This window comes from Corapipo altera, unplaced genomic scaffold (assembly GCF_003945725.1).
Source record: "Corapipo altera isolate COAL_440 unplaced genomic scaffold, ASM394572v1 113, whole genome shotgun sequence".
Classification (NCBI taxonomy): domain Eukaryota; kingdom Metazoa; phylum Chordata; class Aves; order Passeriformes; family Pipridae; genus Corapipo; species Corapipo altera.
Genome location: NW_020884895.1, coordinates 10,856,455 through 10,873,439, shown reverse-complemented (window position 1 = coordinate 10,873,439; position 16,985 = coordinate 10,856,455). Strand labels below are relative to the sequence as shown.

At 42.6% G+C, this 16,985-nt stretch overlaps 1 protein-coding gene across 1 annotated transcript in view; it reads left to right on the top strand.

The window, feature by feature from the left end:
• Positions 1-16,985, top strand: part of RSRC1 (arginine and serine rich coiled-coil 1) — a 106,781-nt gene that overhangs the window by 53,098 nt on the left and 36,698 nt on the right. The window contains exon 6 of the mRNA XM_027647664.1: positions 9,174-9,225. Coding sequence (XP_027503465.1) covers positions 9,174-9,225 — 52 coding nt within the window. The remainder of the gene's footprint in view (positions 1-9,173; positions 9,226-16,985) is intronic.

Here is a 16,985-nt window from a genome sequence, read left to right as displayed (position 1 = left end):
GGATATGAATGGATTGTCTGAACTTCATAACCTGCTTTTCTTCTCATTTGGGCAATGGGATCAAAACATCCCAAATCCCAGACTGGTTGGCGTTGGAAGGGACCTTAAAACTCATCCAGTGCCACCCCCTGCCATGGACAGGGACACCTTCCATAGACCAGGTTATTCCAAGCCCTGTCCAACCTGGCCTTGTGATGGGACCAGAATCTTTATCCTGGAGCTGCTTCAGGAAGGAGTTGTGCAGAAAATCTCTAAAAATGGGAAATTATCCTGAAAGTAAAATGAACAAGTGAAATCCTTTTCTGTATGAGATTAGTGGAAGGGAAATGGTGCTGGGATGTGCTGGTGGTGTCAGAACCCTTGGAGATCATGGTCTTTAGCTTGTGGTGCCATAAAAAATGCTGATGCATTTATTTCCTTCCTCATCCACGTCTCATTTCTTGCATGTGCACAGGGTTAAGGCCTTTTACACATGACATGCTTTGGTTATATGAACTCTGCAGTCACTGCTGCTTGTTCAGGTGAATATTAAACTTGAATCTTCAACCCTTTGATTTTCATCCCTTATTAATTATAAGGGATAGTTTCACTTTGAGGTTGATACATGTAACTCTCAAAGGATTCTTCACAATGTAAATCCCTAAAATGAGTTCTCCTGGCAGGTCATAGTTGTGCTGAGCACTGAGATTTCCAGTTGAAAACGTTGTCCCAGTCTGAGAGGAAGAGATGAGGGCAGGGGATGGAGGTCAAGGTGGTTTTTGTGTCCAGGACATGCCCGGGGACTTCCCCTTGGGCAGCCTGAAGTGCCACCAAGTTTCCAACCCTCCCTTCCCAAAATCAGGGATGGCAGCAGCCTGGGAGGTGCTTTTTGAGGAGCAGTGCCAGGGCTGGCTGTGTCCCCCCTGAGAGGATCCCTGTGGTGTCCCCAACCTCAGCAGCGGCCCCTCAGCCAGGGTCGGTGTTTAAACACTGTCCCTCCTCTCAGCAATCTGTTGGAAACCTTTCCAGCTCCTTCAGAAGCTTTGGATCGGGTTCATATTAGGCAATCACGCAGCAGAAGATCAATGGCTTATGAATATCCATGGAAAAAGCCATTCTGTTTGGCTCCATTTGCCTACGGGGATGAAATACGGGCTCCTCCTCCAGAGGGGCTCTGGAGATCCGAAGGATTTGTGGAGAACCCACTGTCCTGAATATGTATTAAATTAATGTGCACACACCACTTTTATTTGTTCTGAGGGTTTTGTGCTTTTAGCTCCAGATATTCATCAGACAACTGTGGTATCAAACTATCATAGGCAGAATATGTTAATGGGGGAATATTCAAAGGGTTGAAATAGTTTGTTGTTACAACAGCGACAAATTTGGTCTAAACTTTGTAAAAGAACCCAGTTTTACCCTGTCACTTTGCATTAGCAGCCACCTCCGAAACCAGAGCAACTCCACATGAAACAGCGCTGGAGGCTTTAATGTCTTTGTGTCTTTATTAAAAAGTAAACTTTGATCATCCCCGTTTAATAACGTGCCTCCACCAGGTTTGGGGACCGCTGACCTTTCACCCACCTGACCCTCGGGCCTGTTTTTTTTTTTTTTTTTTTAATTTTGCTTTGTCGTCCCTTCCGTATTCGCTCCAGGATTTTGACTCCCGTGAATTTGACGGGGCAGGGCCGGAGCGTCGCCATGGACAGACGATGGGGCCGATGGGAGGGAGTCAATAACTCCGTGAAATATCCCGGGAGTCACTTCCCTTGGCATCCTCACCCAAACCCTGGCCCCGTGCGGGCGCCGCGAGCTGATGGGGGCCGATGAGAATCCGCCGAGGTTCGCGCGGCGCCCCGTTAGACGAGGGCGGCGCGGAATCAGAGGTTAATCTCCAAACAGATTTCCATGCTTGTTACTCTAATGATCCCATCGTATTCCAGGACGAGGCGGCGCCCTCGGCGTGCCGGGGGTTGGGCGCGGGCGCTCGTTAAGCGCCGCGGTGATTGGGGTGACCCCACGGCTCCCGTAATTGCGCCGCGTTCCGACGGGGAAATTACCGCCGGGGAAGAACCGGCGACTCCGCGTCCCGCTCGCTCTCCCGCTCGGGGGGGGAAAAAAAAAAAAAAAAAACCCTAACAAAAGAAATATTGCATTAATTTTCAAATGATGATATTCCATTTAGTGCCTGGGCCCCATATATCAAAAAGGGGGAACTGCTCAGTTACTCTCGGCGCTTAATCTTAATGGTATCTGTGGATGTCAAGGGCACGGAGGAAATTAAATCGGAAAGTGCAGATAGACCTAAGCAGACATTATCTCTTGATGATTGCAGTTTTGATAGGTATTTCAGTGAATTTCATTTTCGCAGAATGCTGGAAGATGAGTTAGCCACCAGATTTTCTCATTTTTCTTGCCCATGATTTATGTGAGTTGAGTATAAAACTTTTTATGGGAGCGCAGTTGCGGGAGATGAGAGGGAAATTAATGCACTGGGTTTCCATCTCGGCCCCGCGCCCGATTGTCAGCGCTGTACATCCGTAATGGGGCCATCATTATTCAGGGTTGTTTACATTCAAAATATGTAATGAAATCTGTTCAGAATAATGAGGGAAATAAAAGTTTCGAAAATTGTAAAGGTCATGAAGTTTGAGAAATGATGCAATGCTCCCAAAATAACATTTAGGCAATATAAATTACATTATTATGCACCAACTCTGCCTTATAGAGACATGAAGATAAAGTGCTTTCGACTAGTAAAATGCTGTTAGTGCTCTCTGAAGTATGAGAATGTGTAAAATGTTTCTGATTTCATATTCTGGTTTTGTGCATATTGTGGAAAAAATATATAAAGGAACTTTATGGAGGGCAGTGGCTGCTTCACCAGCCCCAAGTTTAAATGCATTTCCCTGGGAGGGTTTTCTCCAACAAACAAACACTTTGGCATAAGTGGAATTAGTTATTAATCTAATTACTGAGGCCACCGTCAAATTCAGCTTTTTAAGGGGTTCTTTCTCCTCTTCTTTTGGGGATTTTACGTGGAGGTCTTTGATGTGCTGATTGTGTTTTATTGCATATCTTGGGTGCAGAACAGCCCAACACTGGAGCGAAGCATAAATTCACCCAACTCTCTGTGGTCTGTATCTAAAACACGAATCTTTTCGCCCTGATTTTATGCAGGTTCTCCTCAGAATAATTACGTTTCCCCCTCCACATTTTATGTTGTGTTTATTTGTCAAAAGAAGCAGCCAAAAGCAGGACACCCAGGTAATTCTTTTAAAAGTTAACACAGTCAGGAGGGGAGGGGAGTTGATCATTGAATCTTAGAGTGAAGAGAAAATGCACTGTTTTATTCATAGTATATGATCTTGATTAAGCTCAGATTAATTCCTGTGTAATTAGGCCTGATTTGGGGTAGGACATTAGATTATTTTTAATCTGAGTGCTGATTTAGAGATCACAAGATCCTGGTGATTTTGGAAATGCTTTTCATTTTCAAAATGGTTTTTTTTCTACTATTTTTCAATTACTGCATTTCAATCCAAAGATTCCAAAGGGAACGTGATTCCCCTTTTTCTGAAAACTTTGAATATATTTAGAGAAGATGGTGGGAGAAAATAAACCAGTAATTCAAGGCTAAACTCCTCCTGTTCCTGATTAATCCCTGGTACCTGTTGGTTGTGCTCCTGTGTTTCCAGCCAGTCCAACTGTTTGCAGAACAGTTTATAATGTGTTAATTAAACATTTTGATCAAAACCTGGGTTTATCTGATGCTATTTTTATATAAATGTGCAGCTTAATTGTAATATATTGTAGCAGAAATATAAAATTGTAAAAGAGAAGTGAAAATCCACATTTAGAAGCTAAATATTAATCACCTTATTATTTTTAAAGCAGTGGGGATCGTTGCTACCTTTAATTTTGGGTTCCACTCACCCTGTAATGCTGGGACTCAGTTCAAATTGAGCTCAGAAATTAATAAACTGAACAATTTTCAAAGGGTAAAGGAAGAACTGTAGGAATTTTTAGAGCAATGACCAGCTGATGTGGATGCAAAAAATCTCTGTTTTATCAACTCTTTATCAGCACATTGGACTTTTGGGGGCTTGTTCCTCTGTTTCCATGCAAATGTCAGTCTAACAGATGATATTCCAGGCTGCAAGTGAATAAATAGATGGGGGGTAATTTTTCAGCCTTCAGTGTGTGTCTGGATCCAATATTATCTCTATTCCCTCCCTTATTAAAGAACTCACGCAGAGTTTATGGCCGTGTAAGTCGAACATTTCCAGTAATTTTTCCTTTTTAAAAGACCTGGATTAATTTATTTTTAAACCTTATTTACAGCTCTCTATTTCTGCCGACTGCTTAATCCAGTTTTCTGTATCTACTCCCAGTAGGAAGCCCCTTTTTCCTTGCTTTTCCTCAATAATTTTCACTGAAATTAATACATTACATTTTCTGGTCCTTTTAAAGGAGCACTTGCTGCAAAAACTGATTTGGATCCCGAAAATCACTCCGTGTCTGGGAGTTTTTTTTGCCACAGCCTTTGATTTTGTTCCAGTAATCCATTGTTGCTTATTCCTCAAAGGTTGGTTTGGTTTTAGTCTCAATTAGATGTGATTTTTTTTTCCCCCCAATTTGTGTGGAACAATCAAACGTCGTCTCTCTGGGAAGCAACGTTGATTTTTTTGGGAACAGGTGGATCTGTATCCAGTCAGGACACGGGTCCTGTACCTGAGTGTTGCTACTGATTAATTGGATCAGAGGAAAAACTCCGACTCAGACATAAATATCATTTTACCATCCAATCTTTTCAGCTGATTTATGACTGGAAACGCGGAGGTTTAATTCAAATAGTGCCAGATGTGCTTATTATATTCCTGTGTTATTAATTCATCTTATGAATTCTTCCCTGGGATTTTATTTTGATGTGTTTAATGTGAAAAATGGTCCTCTGACAATTTGGAATTTGCCACCTCAAAGGCTTATGTGAGGAAAAGATGCTGATTACAAGTTCTCAATCTCTGTTGTCTTTATTTTTATTTTAGTATTTTATGCTCCTGTGAAGTGTCCTCTCAGACAAATAAGTTCTTTATTTTCAATGTCTTTGGTAATTAATTTTTTTAATCACCTGATGAGGAATAAGTGACGGGAAAGGAACCCAACATTTCTCTGCTAAAGAAACCTCCATAATTTGATCAAACTCTATTTAAAAGCTGCTTTGTTGCCCTTTCCCTCTTAAGCCACACTTGCTGGCAGTGGGATGTACAATATTCCAGGGGAAGGCAGGCCCCTGACTTACAGGATGGATTGCAATGGAATTATGGATCTTTGTCCCCTTTGTTTAATTGTTGTCATTCCTTCCCTGACTGTTCCCAGCACTGACACCCTGAGGTGGCCTTTTGGCTGCTCCTGATGAGACCCAGCTGGGTTTTCCCTGGATTGGTTGGTTTTTGGGAATGTGGTGACATAGGAAGAGTCTCCCCATGGCATTCCCTGTGTTTATCAGCATTCCCTGTATCCCACTCTCTGGGTTATCACTGTCTAGTTAAGCCTGTCAGTGTCCTGTATCCCAAATGCTGGCTTTCCCTATAAATTGGGAAAATAAATTGGATGGGCTGCCATCATTCAGTGTCATTCCCAGATCCCCACTGCAGCTGTAAAACCATTCCAGTGTAACATGAACAGGCAGCAATTTCTGATTCCTGGGAGAAGTGGATTTTGGTGATTTTGGGCCCTGATTCCTGATTTTCTGGTCTTACACAGGACTTGAATTCAAACCTTTTGGCACTTCCAGGAAAACATCAGCTTGTCTTCCCAAACCCTGTATCCCTGTGTTTGAGAGATTGAACAGATTTGGGAGATGAGGCTGTTTTACCAGTGGAGACCCCACTCAGACAGTCAATTAATGTGATTTGGTTTCCTTTTGCTCTTTTCTCCATGGGAATTCCAGCCATTCAGTGGCAGGGCTTTATCCCTAGGGAACAATCCTCTTCATCCCAACCAACCTCAACTTCTCTGACACCTCATTCCACAGGGGAATCCTCTCCTCTGCTTCGCTCCCCTTGGGAATTTCTCTTATATTCTCAACCTTGCCAACCCTTCTTTTCTCTGGAATTCATTCCAAACAACATTTGCTTTTGGTTTCTGACCCCCTTTGGAAGAATTCCCAGGAGTCTTGGGCAGCCACCTCCTCAGGCAACTGGGAAATGTGTGTTTTGTTTGTTCTCTTTGTTCATTACACTTTTCCTCAACCTTTTTTTTTGAGCTCATCAGGTGTTGGGAAAGGTTGGATAAATGTCCCCAGGAAAAGGATGACAAGGCTGGAGTCAAAGAGGGAGGATGGATTTGTGCTCAGCTTTTGAGATCATATATGGAGGTACCTAATTAGTGCTTATTCACTGAGTCCTTGGGGTATTGTTCAGATTTTGCTTTTAGACTGGAATTTTCCTCTTGAGGGCCAAAGGACTGTTGAGTTTGTCTTTATCAAATGCAAAGAAAAAAGATTCGTGTAAAAAAAAAAACACAAAAATTGATCACAATCACAATTAATTGATGTTTTTATCGAGATGTTTTAAGACAGAGAAGTCCTGTAGGTAAATTTTGCCCACCCAGTGTTGTTAATGATGAACGGAAGGAACTGAACATGTCCAGTTTTGGCACATTTTAGACATATTCTGTATGAAATTCCATAATCAGCAAAATTTGGGAAGGGAGCACTGCCCCTCAAAATACTGCAGGCCATAAACTGCTGGAATCTTGGGATAATAGAGTTTTCCAGGGATGCCAAGAGCCACGTGCTCTGCTCAGCAATATTCCCAGTCCTTGGCTCCAGCAGAAACTTGGACCTACTTCATAAACTTCACATTTCTCAGGTTTTTTTCTCAATTTTTCACCTTTCTCGGTCAAAAAGATTTGTGATTCATCCCAAGGAGCAGGAATAATTTAACAACTAAAATCTATAGCTGAATTAAAGGGTTTGTTCAAAGATATTAATTAGTAAATTAGTAAATTTAAAAGCTGAATCCCCTCAAAACGTAATATTTTGGAAGCCAACCATGGCACTCCTGGCATGTGTGGAGCTGCCAATCACACACAGCAACTTGTGGGGAGGGTTTACACAAAAAGCACCAAATTTAAAGTTGTGAGACGCTGGTTTTAGTGTAATTTTATTAAAAATACAAAAATGATCAAAGCAGTAGTGATGGGATTCAGTAGATGAGCTGCAAAGAAATACAAGGTAAGAAGGATGCGTCACATCTTCCTGAAACAACTGGCATGAAAAATGGAGTGCATCTAATCAAATTTTGGCTTGAGATATTAATAGCAGCTATTGATCAGTGGATATCTGTGGTTTGGGGTGTCCTGTGAACACCAGGAGTTTCTGAAGTGTCACTCCAGCGTGTCACCAGAGACTTTTGGACGTGGGGAAAATCAGTCACTGGAGATGCTTGAGACACCTCAGGTCGTTTTAGGATGTGCTGGGTGAGGAATTTTAGGGAATTCCACAGTTGGTGGGCACCTTCACCAGCTGCCACCAGAAATACTCAGTTCTATTATTTTTTTTTTCTCTCTATTTGAATTCTTTACCTTTATTTGAATTCTGTGTCATGCTCGAGACAGCGAAGAAAATACGCGGGTTCGTTTTGCGCCCGGTGCTCGCCATCACCCTGATAGTGTTTCCCCCACCAATCATTTTTAGGTTTCCTGAGGGCCTTTCTGAATTTGTCACTTAATGGTCTCCTGAATCAATAGTAGCCTCCAGGAGCTGGTTATTATCACACATTGCTGGTTGTCCTCACAATTGCTGCCGGCTCCTTTGAGGGTCTGATGGTGATTTTTGGCTGAAATCGTCTTCGTCCTCCTTTTCCCAAGTATTGGCCTCATCCACCGGTTGGAAAAGCGCTTTCTGGGGCCAACTTAGTCACCTTTATTTAAGAATCCTTCGTGTGCTTGTTGCTTAGGGCATACTGATTGCTAATAAAGGCATCTGTGTGGAGTTCTCCTGCGGGTAAAGCCGTGTCCATGAAGCAATTAGCACTTGGTGTGAGGGCAGAGGGGAAGGCACCTCCAAAGCAGCTGCCTGGGCAGTTCCCAGTGGGATATTGCTCAGTAAAAGAAGGATTTTAGTCTGTCCTACCTTATACCAACCAGACACACTCGTACCTCCATGGCAGGAGTAGGAAAAGGAGTGGGAAGAGGGGGATCGGTTGTGTTGGAATTGGTGGAGCTCCCGTTTTATCCCATCTATCCCTGCCCTCTGGCAGTGGGAAGCCATTCCACCTTGTCCTGTCACTCCAGCCCTTGTAAATAGTCTCTCTCCATCTTTCTTGTAGCTCCTTCAGGTCCTGGAAGGCCACAATTAAGTCACCCTGGAGCTTCTCTTCTCCAGGCTGGACTATCCCAACTCTCTCAACCTTTTTTCCCTGAATTAACATTTGTATGGGAAATGGGGTGCAACTGGGAGGGTGCAGACTCTAACTTGTTATCAGAAAAAAATGTTCCAGTGGCAATGTCTGCCTAGAAGAGTTTTCTAAGCACTAAAAATTTCCATCCCTTTGTTTTTAGTGCAGAGCAGAAACGTCCCAAACTTTCCCGACGCTTCCAGAAATAATCAACTTCTGAACTCCGTGACAAATGGGGTTTGTGTATAAATTTAACTGTGGCAACGTTTGAGTGGCTTCGAATTTAGAGGGGTGGCAAGCACATTGGACACAGTGCAACATCACTGGGGAGCATTTGCATAGTGGGGACACGGCCAACAATGTGTTCCCTCAGCCCGGCAGATGCCAAGGAATACCTTAAAGGAGAGGAAAACATCCAAAGGGAGCACGGCAGGAGTGTGCAAAACTGGCCATATTAATCATATTAAGGGCAGCTTTGGAGTGTGTTTGTGAGCCCTGGTTTTGTGGGTTTGCCCCCAGGAGCAGGGAGGGTTTGGTGGGTGTGGGTTCCAGCCTGGCCGTGGTGGTGGAGCTCAGCCTGGTCCTGGTGCCACAGCACGACAGGGACAATATTCCTTGTCAGTTCTGAAGATTCCCTTGATAATCCCCAGCTCAGTGTGGCAGGGCTGGTTGCAGCTGGAAGGTTCTCTTGGCTGGTGGAAGCAGGAGCTCCCCGTTGGCGCCGGGAGTGCCGGACCTTGAGTCTCAAATGTCCAAACACTTCTAAGGTTGATAAATCCTCTCTTTCAGACTCCTGCTGAACAGGCCAAGGCCAGGCTACAGCTGGTTCTGGAGGCAGCTGGTGAGTAAAATGATATTCTTCAGAAATACATTTAATTTTTGTAATATCAGATAACAGTTTTATCCAGTTTTTGGCAAATGTTGAGTCCCGTTCTCTGCAAGTCACTAAAATTCCAGGTTCAAGATGAATCTGGTTTGCATCGTCATTGGCACTTGGTAAATCCCTTTAAGGAAATAAAAATAAGTGGTGTTTTACACTTGGACCTCACACATTTGTCCTCTGGCTGCTGCTGTTACTGAGATTTTATTCTGTCCCTTCCAAAATTTGGGGGTTTCAATTTTTTTAATTTTCTTTCTTTATTTTTTAGGACTGATCTGAATTAGTGCATATATATATATTTATATTCATTTATTTGAAGTGATGGCAAACTTTCCAAAAGACTTTTCCAAAGCTTTCCAAACAGCTCAGATCAAGAGGCAGATCTAGAAATTAATTCTCTACGGAGAGAAACATTCCTATTTTAGCATTCCTGTTTTGATTTTCTTATTAAACTGTGTCAGTTTGTCACACAAGAAGGAAAGCTTTCAGTATTTCATATATATTGCAATAAGTCCATGTTTCTCTTTACTTTCCTATTTGCATTTTTAACTTAAAGGCAGCAATTTCCAAGAAATTTTTTTTTTTTTTTAATTTTTCCCCTTTTCAAACCTTTGGTTTTTAGGAATAATCTTCTCACATTGCTGGTGTCTGTTTTCCAAAAGAAATCCAGCTTTTTGCCTTGTCTGCCTTCCAATTCGTTCCTTGTTCTCCAGAACTTTTAATAAATCCTTGAAACATGTAATTATAAAATAGATGTGACAGCCCTGACCTCAAAAGCACAATGTGTGTGTTCTGCTCCCATCGCTCACACCTCAGTTTTTCATTTCAATATTTTAATTTTAATGTAGAAAAGGTAACTCTGGGCTGTACATCATCACGACCTGGGCTCCAAAATTTCCAAAAACATATCAAAAGTCTGTGGCATTGTTAAATTTAAATATTCACCACTGAGGACTGAATCTTGGATTGGAGCTATAAGTTGTTCATAAAGGGCCAAAGAGACTTAAAGTCTTTTTTGCCACCCAAAATACAGACAGAAGTCCTTTCCTGGCTTTATTTAAGTCTTGAGCATCTCAAGCCTTTCTGAAATCACCCCCCACCTTCTTCCCCCAGTCCTGCATTCAGTCCATTGCATTTAATTTTTATTAAATTGGAGGGAGAGGAGTGTTATTTCAACGTCTTTTAGCATGTTTACTCATTGCAAAATCAGCACTTTTTTCACCTTTTGGTGTTAAAAATGAAGAATAAATTTGTGTGAGACCATTCCAGGAGCTCAGGGTCAGCAGGTTCATTGTTGTTGCTGTTTGATGGAATTGGATATAAGGTAAATTAACCCTGTCCCTGGTAACGATGAACGAAGCTGTTAACGATGATTGAAGCTGTTGTTTGTGTGTGTAGGGCTTGAGACAGAGTCCATCCCAAACCTGGGAATGAACTTGTGGAATATCTGGCTGTACATGTTACAGGAATTGCTCCAATCCCACTGAGTGGGATAAAAACTGGGCTTTATTCCCAGCGGATTATCCACCTGGATGTGGTTGGTAATGACTCTGTGCTCCTCCATGGTTTGGACAAACAAACCAGGGGCTCAAAATTACCAACAGGTGTTGGAGAGGCATTTGGGATGGTCCCCTCCTGGTTCATCCCTGCTGACATCATGGAATCCTGGAATAGTTTGGGGTGGAAGGACCTTAAAGCCCATTCAGTGCCACCCCTGCCATGGGCAGGGACACCTTCCCCTATCCCAGGTTGCTCCAAACCCCATCCAACCTGGCCTTGGACACTTCCAGGGCTGGGGCAGCCACAGCTTCTCTGGGCAATTTCTTGAATTTCTTGTCTTTATTTTCCTCTCTGAATTTCCCTGTTGCAGATATTTGGGATCTTGGGGAAAATCCACTTTTAGAATTAAACTTAGATGTAATTTCAGGAAATAACAACTGCTTTCTCTAAGAGACAGGAGGTAACAAGTAGTTGAACAGGTTCTTTTTATTTCAATTTACTTCTCTCTAGTGCATTTTGGAGATGGGAATTGTGACTTCTGGTCTCTCATTGTGAGAGAACTGGTGAAATAAAAAATATTCACCTATATGTGTGAGGGAGGAGAGGAAGGTGGCTGTTTTTACATCCAGGTACTATAGTGCTGGCAAGAAATTTTGTCTCCAAGTCCTGTGTTCATGTTGACTTGGTTAAATATTGTTTTTCTTTGTGGGTGTAATTAATGTCAGTACCTTTGTTCTCATTAAGGGCAATGCTGGGAGGTGCTGAAAGCCTCCAATTTAATCCTGGAGGCAACTGATTTTTGATTTATCGAAGTAGAAGCTGTTGGTCTGGGCTCTGAATTCATGTTTATGTGACTTTATTGAATTAGATTTCTTAATATTGAGGTGCCAGGAAGGCTCTTGCAGCCCCTGACGAGCTCCCCCAAGTCGCCGTGCTCGAGCAGATGTTAAGCAGGCAGTAGTTGAATGTTAATTTGGAGAGGGTGGGATGTTTTAAGCCCATCTGAAGTATGTTGCATGTGGGCCTTCCAGACTTAGCCACAATGCTTTGTCCCTTGGGAGAATTTCCAAGCTAAACCTCTTTCTCTTTGTGGCTCTATATGGACTCTCTCAAGTCAGTATAAAGCAGATCATCCCTGGGCTAAAGCTCTCCAGCTTTTGTTCCGGGGCTCTGTAGGGCTGTAATTAGGCCTCCTGGCAGGCCATGCCGGCCAGTTAATGGTCATATGGAGTTTCTATGGGGCAGACTGGCTTTGTGTAAATCCTTGCTCGGGAGCCGTTTATGGGTCACTTCCTACCAGGCCGCGCCTTTGTGGCGCTGCCCCACGGGCTGACGGGGAGCAGGTTCCCTTGACCATCCCGGCACAATCCCCCCTCCTAATCCCCAGTGTAAACAGAGGATTTAGCTCAGCTTCTGTCACTTACAGTTGCCAAACCACTTGGGTGTCTGTGATTCCTTTCCCAGACTCCACTGCCCAGAAGGAAGGGAGGTTTTGTGTTAAACGTCGCTCCGCTCGCCGGTTTTAGGGGAAAAGTTCTCTCCTTGCTTCAAACCCTAAACTGGGGACAAACAGCAAACCTCACAGCTTTAAAGCTTCTTCGTTCACACCTTAATTTGCCCTGTGGCACCAGTGTTTCCTCGCAGAGATTCAAACGCGGATGAATATTCCAAAAATGTCAATAAATTCCTCTGAAACAGCACGTGGACGTTTCAAACCATCAATATTCCTGCCTCTTCCAAAGGGCTCCCAAAGCTTTTCCATGGTGCTAAGCAGAAATGTCTTGCTCTCCATATAAAGACGCTGACAAAAGGCAATTGATCTGGATTTTCAAAGGTCTAGAGTTGAAATAAGTGACTGATGTATTTTTGGAATCTGCATTTCAATCTCTGGCTGAAAGAGCACTCAAGAATGGGGTGGTTTTGTGCAAAGAATTCGTCCTGGAGTTTATTTAAAGGAAACTTCAGGATGGAAGCACTAATGGGACATTAACAATTGACACTAAAAATGGGTGAATACAAATCACAAGCATTTAACATTTATCTGTTTGGCTGCAATTCTGGATATTGGATATTTAGCTCATTATCTCTGAATTATGCCATCAAATTGCCACCTTTAATTCTGTGCCTTTGTTGCATTTTACATATTCCTTAAAGAGAAAAATCACGGGATGCAACAACTAATTTGGCCTTAACTGTTGCAAACACAAATGTTTTATAATTCTTACAGCTTCTTTGTTATTATTGAGGAGAAAAATCCCCATTTGCACTCAGTGCCTGGTAAATATAGTCAAATGTTCTCTGCTTTTGGGCATCAAAATGGCTCATAACAGATGTGGCTGAAAGGACCACATACGTAGACTGTATGATTTTAGTCTGGTGGAACTAATAGGATCACTTGGTACTTTATAGATTCTTGCTTTTCTTTTGCTTTAATAAAAACTGTTTAGTTAAATAGGTTGGCCTCTATTTTGCTCTTTTCTAGCCATGCAGAGCAGGGAGGGGGGCAGGTGGCAACAAGTATGAAAAATTTCCTTTTATTGGGGCTTCTTTTCAACTGCCAAATTTGTGGAGTGGTTATGGATTTCTCGTTTTGTTGATGATTTTCTTTCAGCTTTGCTGTTTGTGTTCTTCCCACTGAAAACTCCGTGGCTTCCATTTGAATTTCGAATTCTGCAATGAATTTTAGGAGGATGGGTAACATATGTGGCTGTATAGGCACAGAGGATGAAATAAGACTTAAAATATTTCACTTGTTTTCTGGAAATTTAAAACTGCTTTTAAAATAAGGTTTGTCCCAGAAATTGCAGGAATTTGAACTTATAACAGGCTTAAAATTTGCTGAATATTGACAAAGAGGTTAATTTAGTTGCTGTGTGGGTGTGCTCAGTTTGATTGAATATAAAATTCTTATTTCTATCCATTTCAAGGAGTTGTTTTGAGTAGAGTTGGTTGACACTTTGGATAATTGAATTTTACTTCAATTTATATAAAAATCTCAGTTTTGAAGAGCAAAAATCTCTTATGGAATTACCTTTTCTCTCTGTGGCAAACATGGATGTGCTAAAAAGGATTTTGAAGGTGTTTTATGCAGCATTTCTTGAACCCCCAGCTAAGGAGAAGAAGTTTTCTCCATGGTGAGTCTTCACCAGTCTGGGAAGTTTGTTACTATTCCCTGTCTCAAAGGAAAATAAACTGGAATTACACTCGTGCAGTGCCTCCAAATGATCCAGGTGGGCTGTGCAGTTGGATTTCCACTTGCTGCCAGGAGAGACGCTGAATGCTCTATCTTCCTGGAGCTGTGGAGGGGAAGGGTTTTGATCTCTGGGCTTCAGGAGTCTCAGAGAGCTCTTCCATTCCATGAGGATCTGATCCATGATGGATTCTACCACCTCTAACCCTGTCCCTGCACTCCACAGAGGAGTTCACAAGTCTTGATTGGTGAAATGGTTAATTTTTTTTAGGTTTCTCCTGCTCAGTTCTGCTCAGTGCCTCAATACAGAGACTTCCAAACATTTTCGTGACATCTCCTGCTGTGGGTCCATCTTTGGAGATGGAAGATTTTACAGTTACAGAATCCCAGAATGGTTTAGATTGGAAGGACCTTAAAGCCCAACCAGTCCCACCCCCTGCCATGGGCAGGGACACCTTCCACTAGCCCAGGTTGCTCCAGCCTGGCCTTGGACACTTCCAGGGCTGAGGCAGCCACAGCTTCTCTGAGCAACCTGTGCCAGGACCTCCCCACCCTCACAGCCAGGAATTCCTTCCCAATATCCCATGTAAACCTCCTTTCTGGCAGTGGGAAGCCATTCCCTATGTCCTGTCCTTCCATCCCTTGTCCCCAGTCCCTCTCCAGCTCTCCTGGAGCCCTTTTAGGCCCTCAGGTCTCCCTGGAGCCTTCTCTTCTCCAGGTGAACCCCCCCAGCTCTCCCAGCCTGGCTCCAGAGCAGAGGTTTATCCTGTTCTTGAAAAACTGGCTAATTTAGGAAATCAGTCTAATTATGGAGTTAATGAACCCAGTTTCTGGGTCAGCTGCTGATGCCTGCTCAGCAGATTTTGGTGTCAGGAACCATTTCATTGACATCGACAGAAAGAGAGCTTGAACCAAACTGAGCCACCTAAGAATTAAACTGTTCATGAAAAAAAAAACAACAAAAAACCAAAGAAAATTGATGTTGGAATAAACTTATGGCAGCTAATTTTTATATTACATGTTTTATGAGAATTTCAGGTGGTTTAAGGTGGGATTTCAGAAAATGCAGAAGGTCTTTGAGCTCATGTTGATGGTCAGCACCAGTGAGCTTCACAGCCATGGGCAAGTGCTGGGACAGCTGGACATGAGATCCATTTCTTCATCCAGTCCTTGCTCCTGATCTCTTGGCACAGCTTCATAATCTCATTAGAGTACTAAAAAATAATAATTTCTGCATGCAAAGCAACAACTGCAGAAAAAAGTGTCACTACTCCAAGTAATTACTATTTTAACATATCTGTGGTCTTGTCCTTACAAAATATGGGACTTTTGAGGTGCAGCTGGTTTGTGTCACTGGTGAGCAAAGTAGACACTTGAATAAAAATAATTAATTAAACAATTAATTCAACTTCATTTTCATGGTTGCTGAAAGAACACAGGGTTTGAATTAAATGCAGGTAGAGAATGTGTTTGAATCTAAATCATTCACTTTTGCAATATATGTAATCATTCTATTAGTGTTTAAAAGCTCTTCACTTCAGGAACCTCTTTTAGGTTCTTATAAGAGATTAAAAAATAATTTCTTTGACCTGTTTTTGCAGAATGTCTACTTTTTTTTCTAGATTAAGAAACCAATGAGTCCTTGCAGGGAGACCATAATGTAAACCAGAGCCTATAAATAGACTTTAGAGTAACTTTATTAGTTATACGAACATTTATTGCCTTCAGAAATAATTCTAAAGCTTTTAGAATTTCTTTTTTTTTTTTTTTTGTTAGAGACCTTTTTTTTTGTGCTACCAGAAGTACCTCAGCCTTACAAGAGAACTAATGGGCTTCAGTCCTATTGCAGCATATGGATACATGATTTTGATGCAAATCTCTCTGCTAATTATGTGCAGATGAATCTTTCAGTCCTGCCATTGATCTCAAGTCAAAGACAATTTTTCAGTTACCTTAAGTTTTATATCAATTCATATTTAGCAACTGGTAATTTAATTATCCACTGTTCTGGCTGCGGAAACCATATGTGGTGGCGGGGCTTGTTTCTGGTTTAGGGTGTCTTTTAGGGAATGTTATTTTGTAATTTTGATGGGAAAATATTAGTTTCTCCTATTTTACATGATCTGTCGTCCCCTCCTGTCTGTCCAGGTGCCTCATCTGGGCTGTGCTCAGTAAAGCAGCAGCCAGGACGGGTGTCCACGAGGTTTGTTCTGAGAGCCCACCTTGGATGACTTGGGATGTTTGTCACCCTTCTGTTTAGATTTTCTACAAGTGCAAGCAGAGGGTGTTTCTGTAGTATGGATATGAAATCCAGTGCCTGGATTTTATACTGTGAATGGCCAGAAAAGGGCTTTATAGTGCCCCATGTGCCCAGCAGCACCAGGGCTGGCTGGTGGGAGCTTGTTGGTGTCCCGGTGTCCCTGATCTCCAGTGTGCTGGAATCTCTCCCTCATCTGAAGGGAATTTCTGCTTTAGATTAGATTAAATAAGGTTATTTATTTAATTCCCTGTGAGAGTGGTGAGGCCCTGGCACAGGGTGCCCAGAGAAACTGTGGCTGCCCCTGGATCCCTGGAAGTGTCCAAGGCCAAGTTGGATGGGGCTTGGAGGAACCTGGGACAGTGGAAGGTGTCCCTGCCCATGGCAGGGGGTGGCACTGGACGGACTTTAAGGTCCTTCCAACCCAAATCATCCTGTGATTCTATGGATTTAATTGATAAATACGGCCTTTGTTTTGGTGGATTTTAGCTCATGGTGCCCTTTTGAGGGACAATGATGGTTTGAGGGAGTCTCAGTGATTTGGGACAGTCCTGGAGAGTCTGTGATGGGACAGCCCTGAAGGTCCCCATGTCACCATCTTCATTCCCTCCTTAGCTCCAGACTGAGATGAGAAGCTGTAATTAGTAATTAGTGCCCTGTCTGCTGTTTTTCCACTGGGAGAGAACTGCAGGGCTGTCCAGGGATACCCATGGCTGTGTGTGGGGTGAAGGTCCCTCAGCTGCAGGTGTGGAACTCACTGTTGTTGTATTTAAA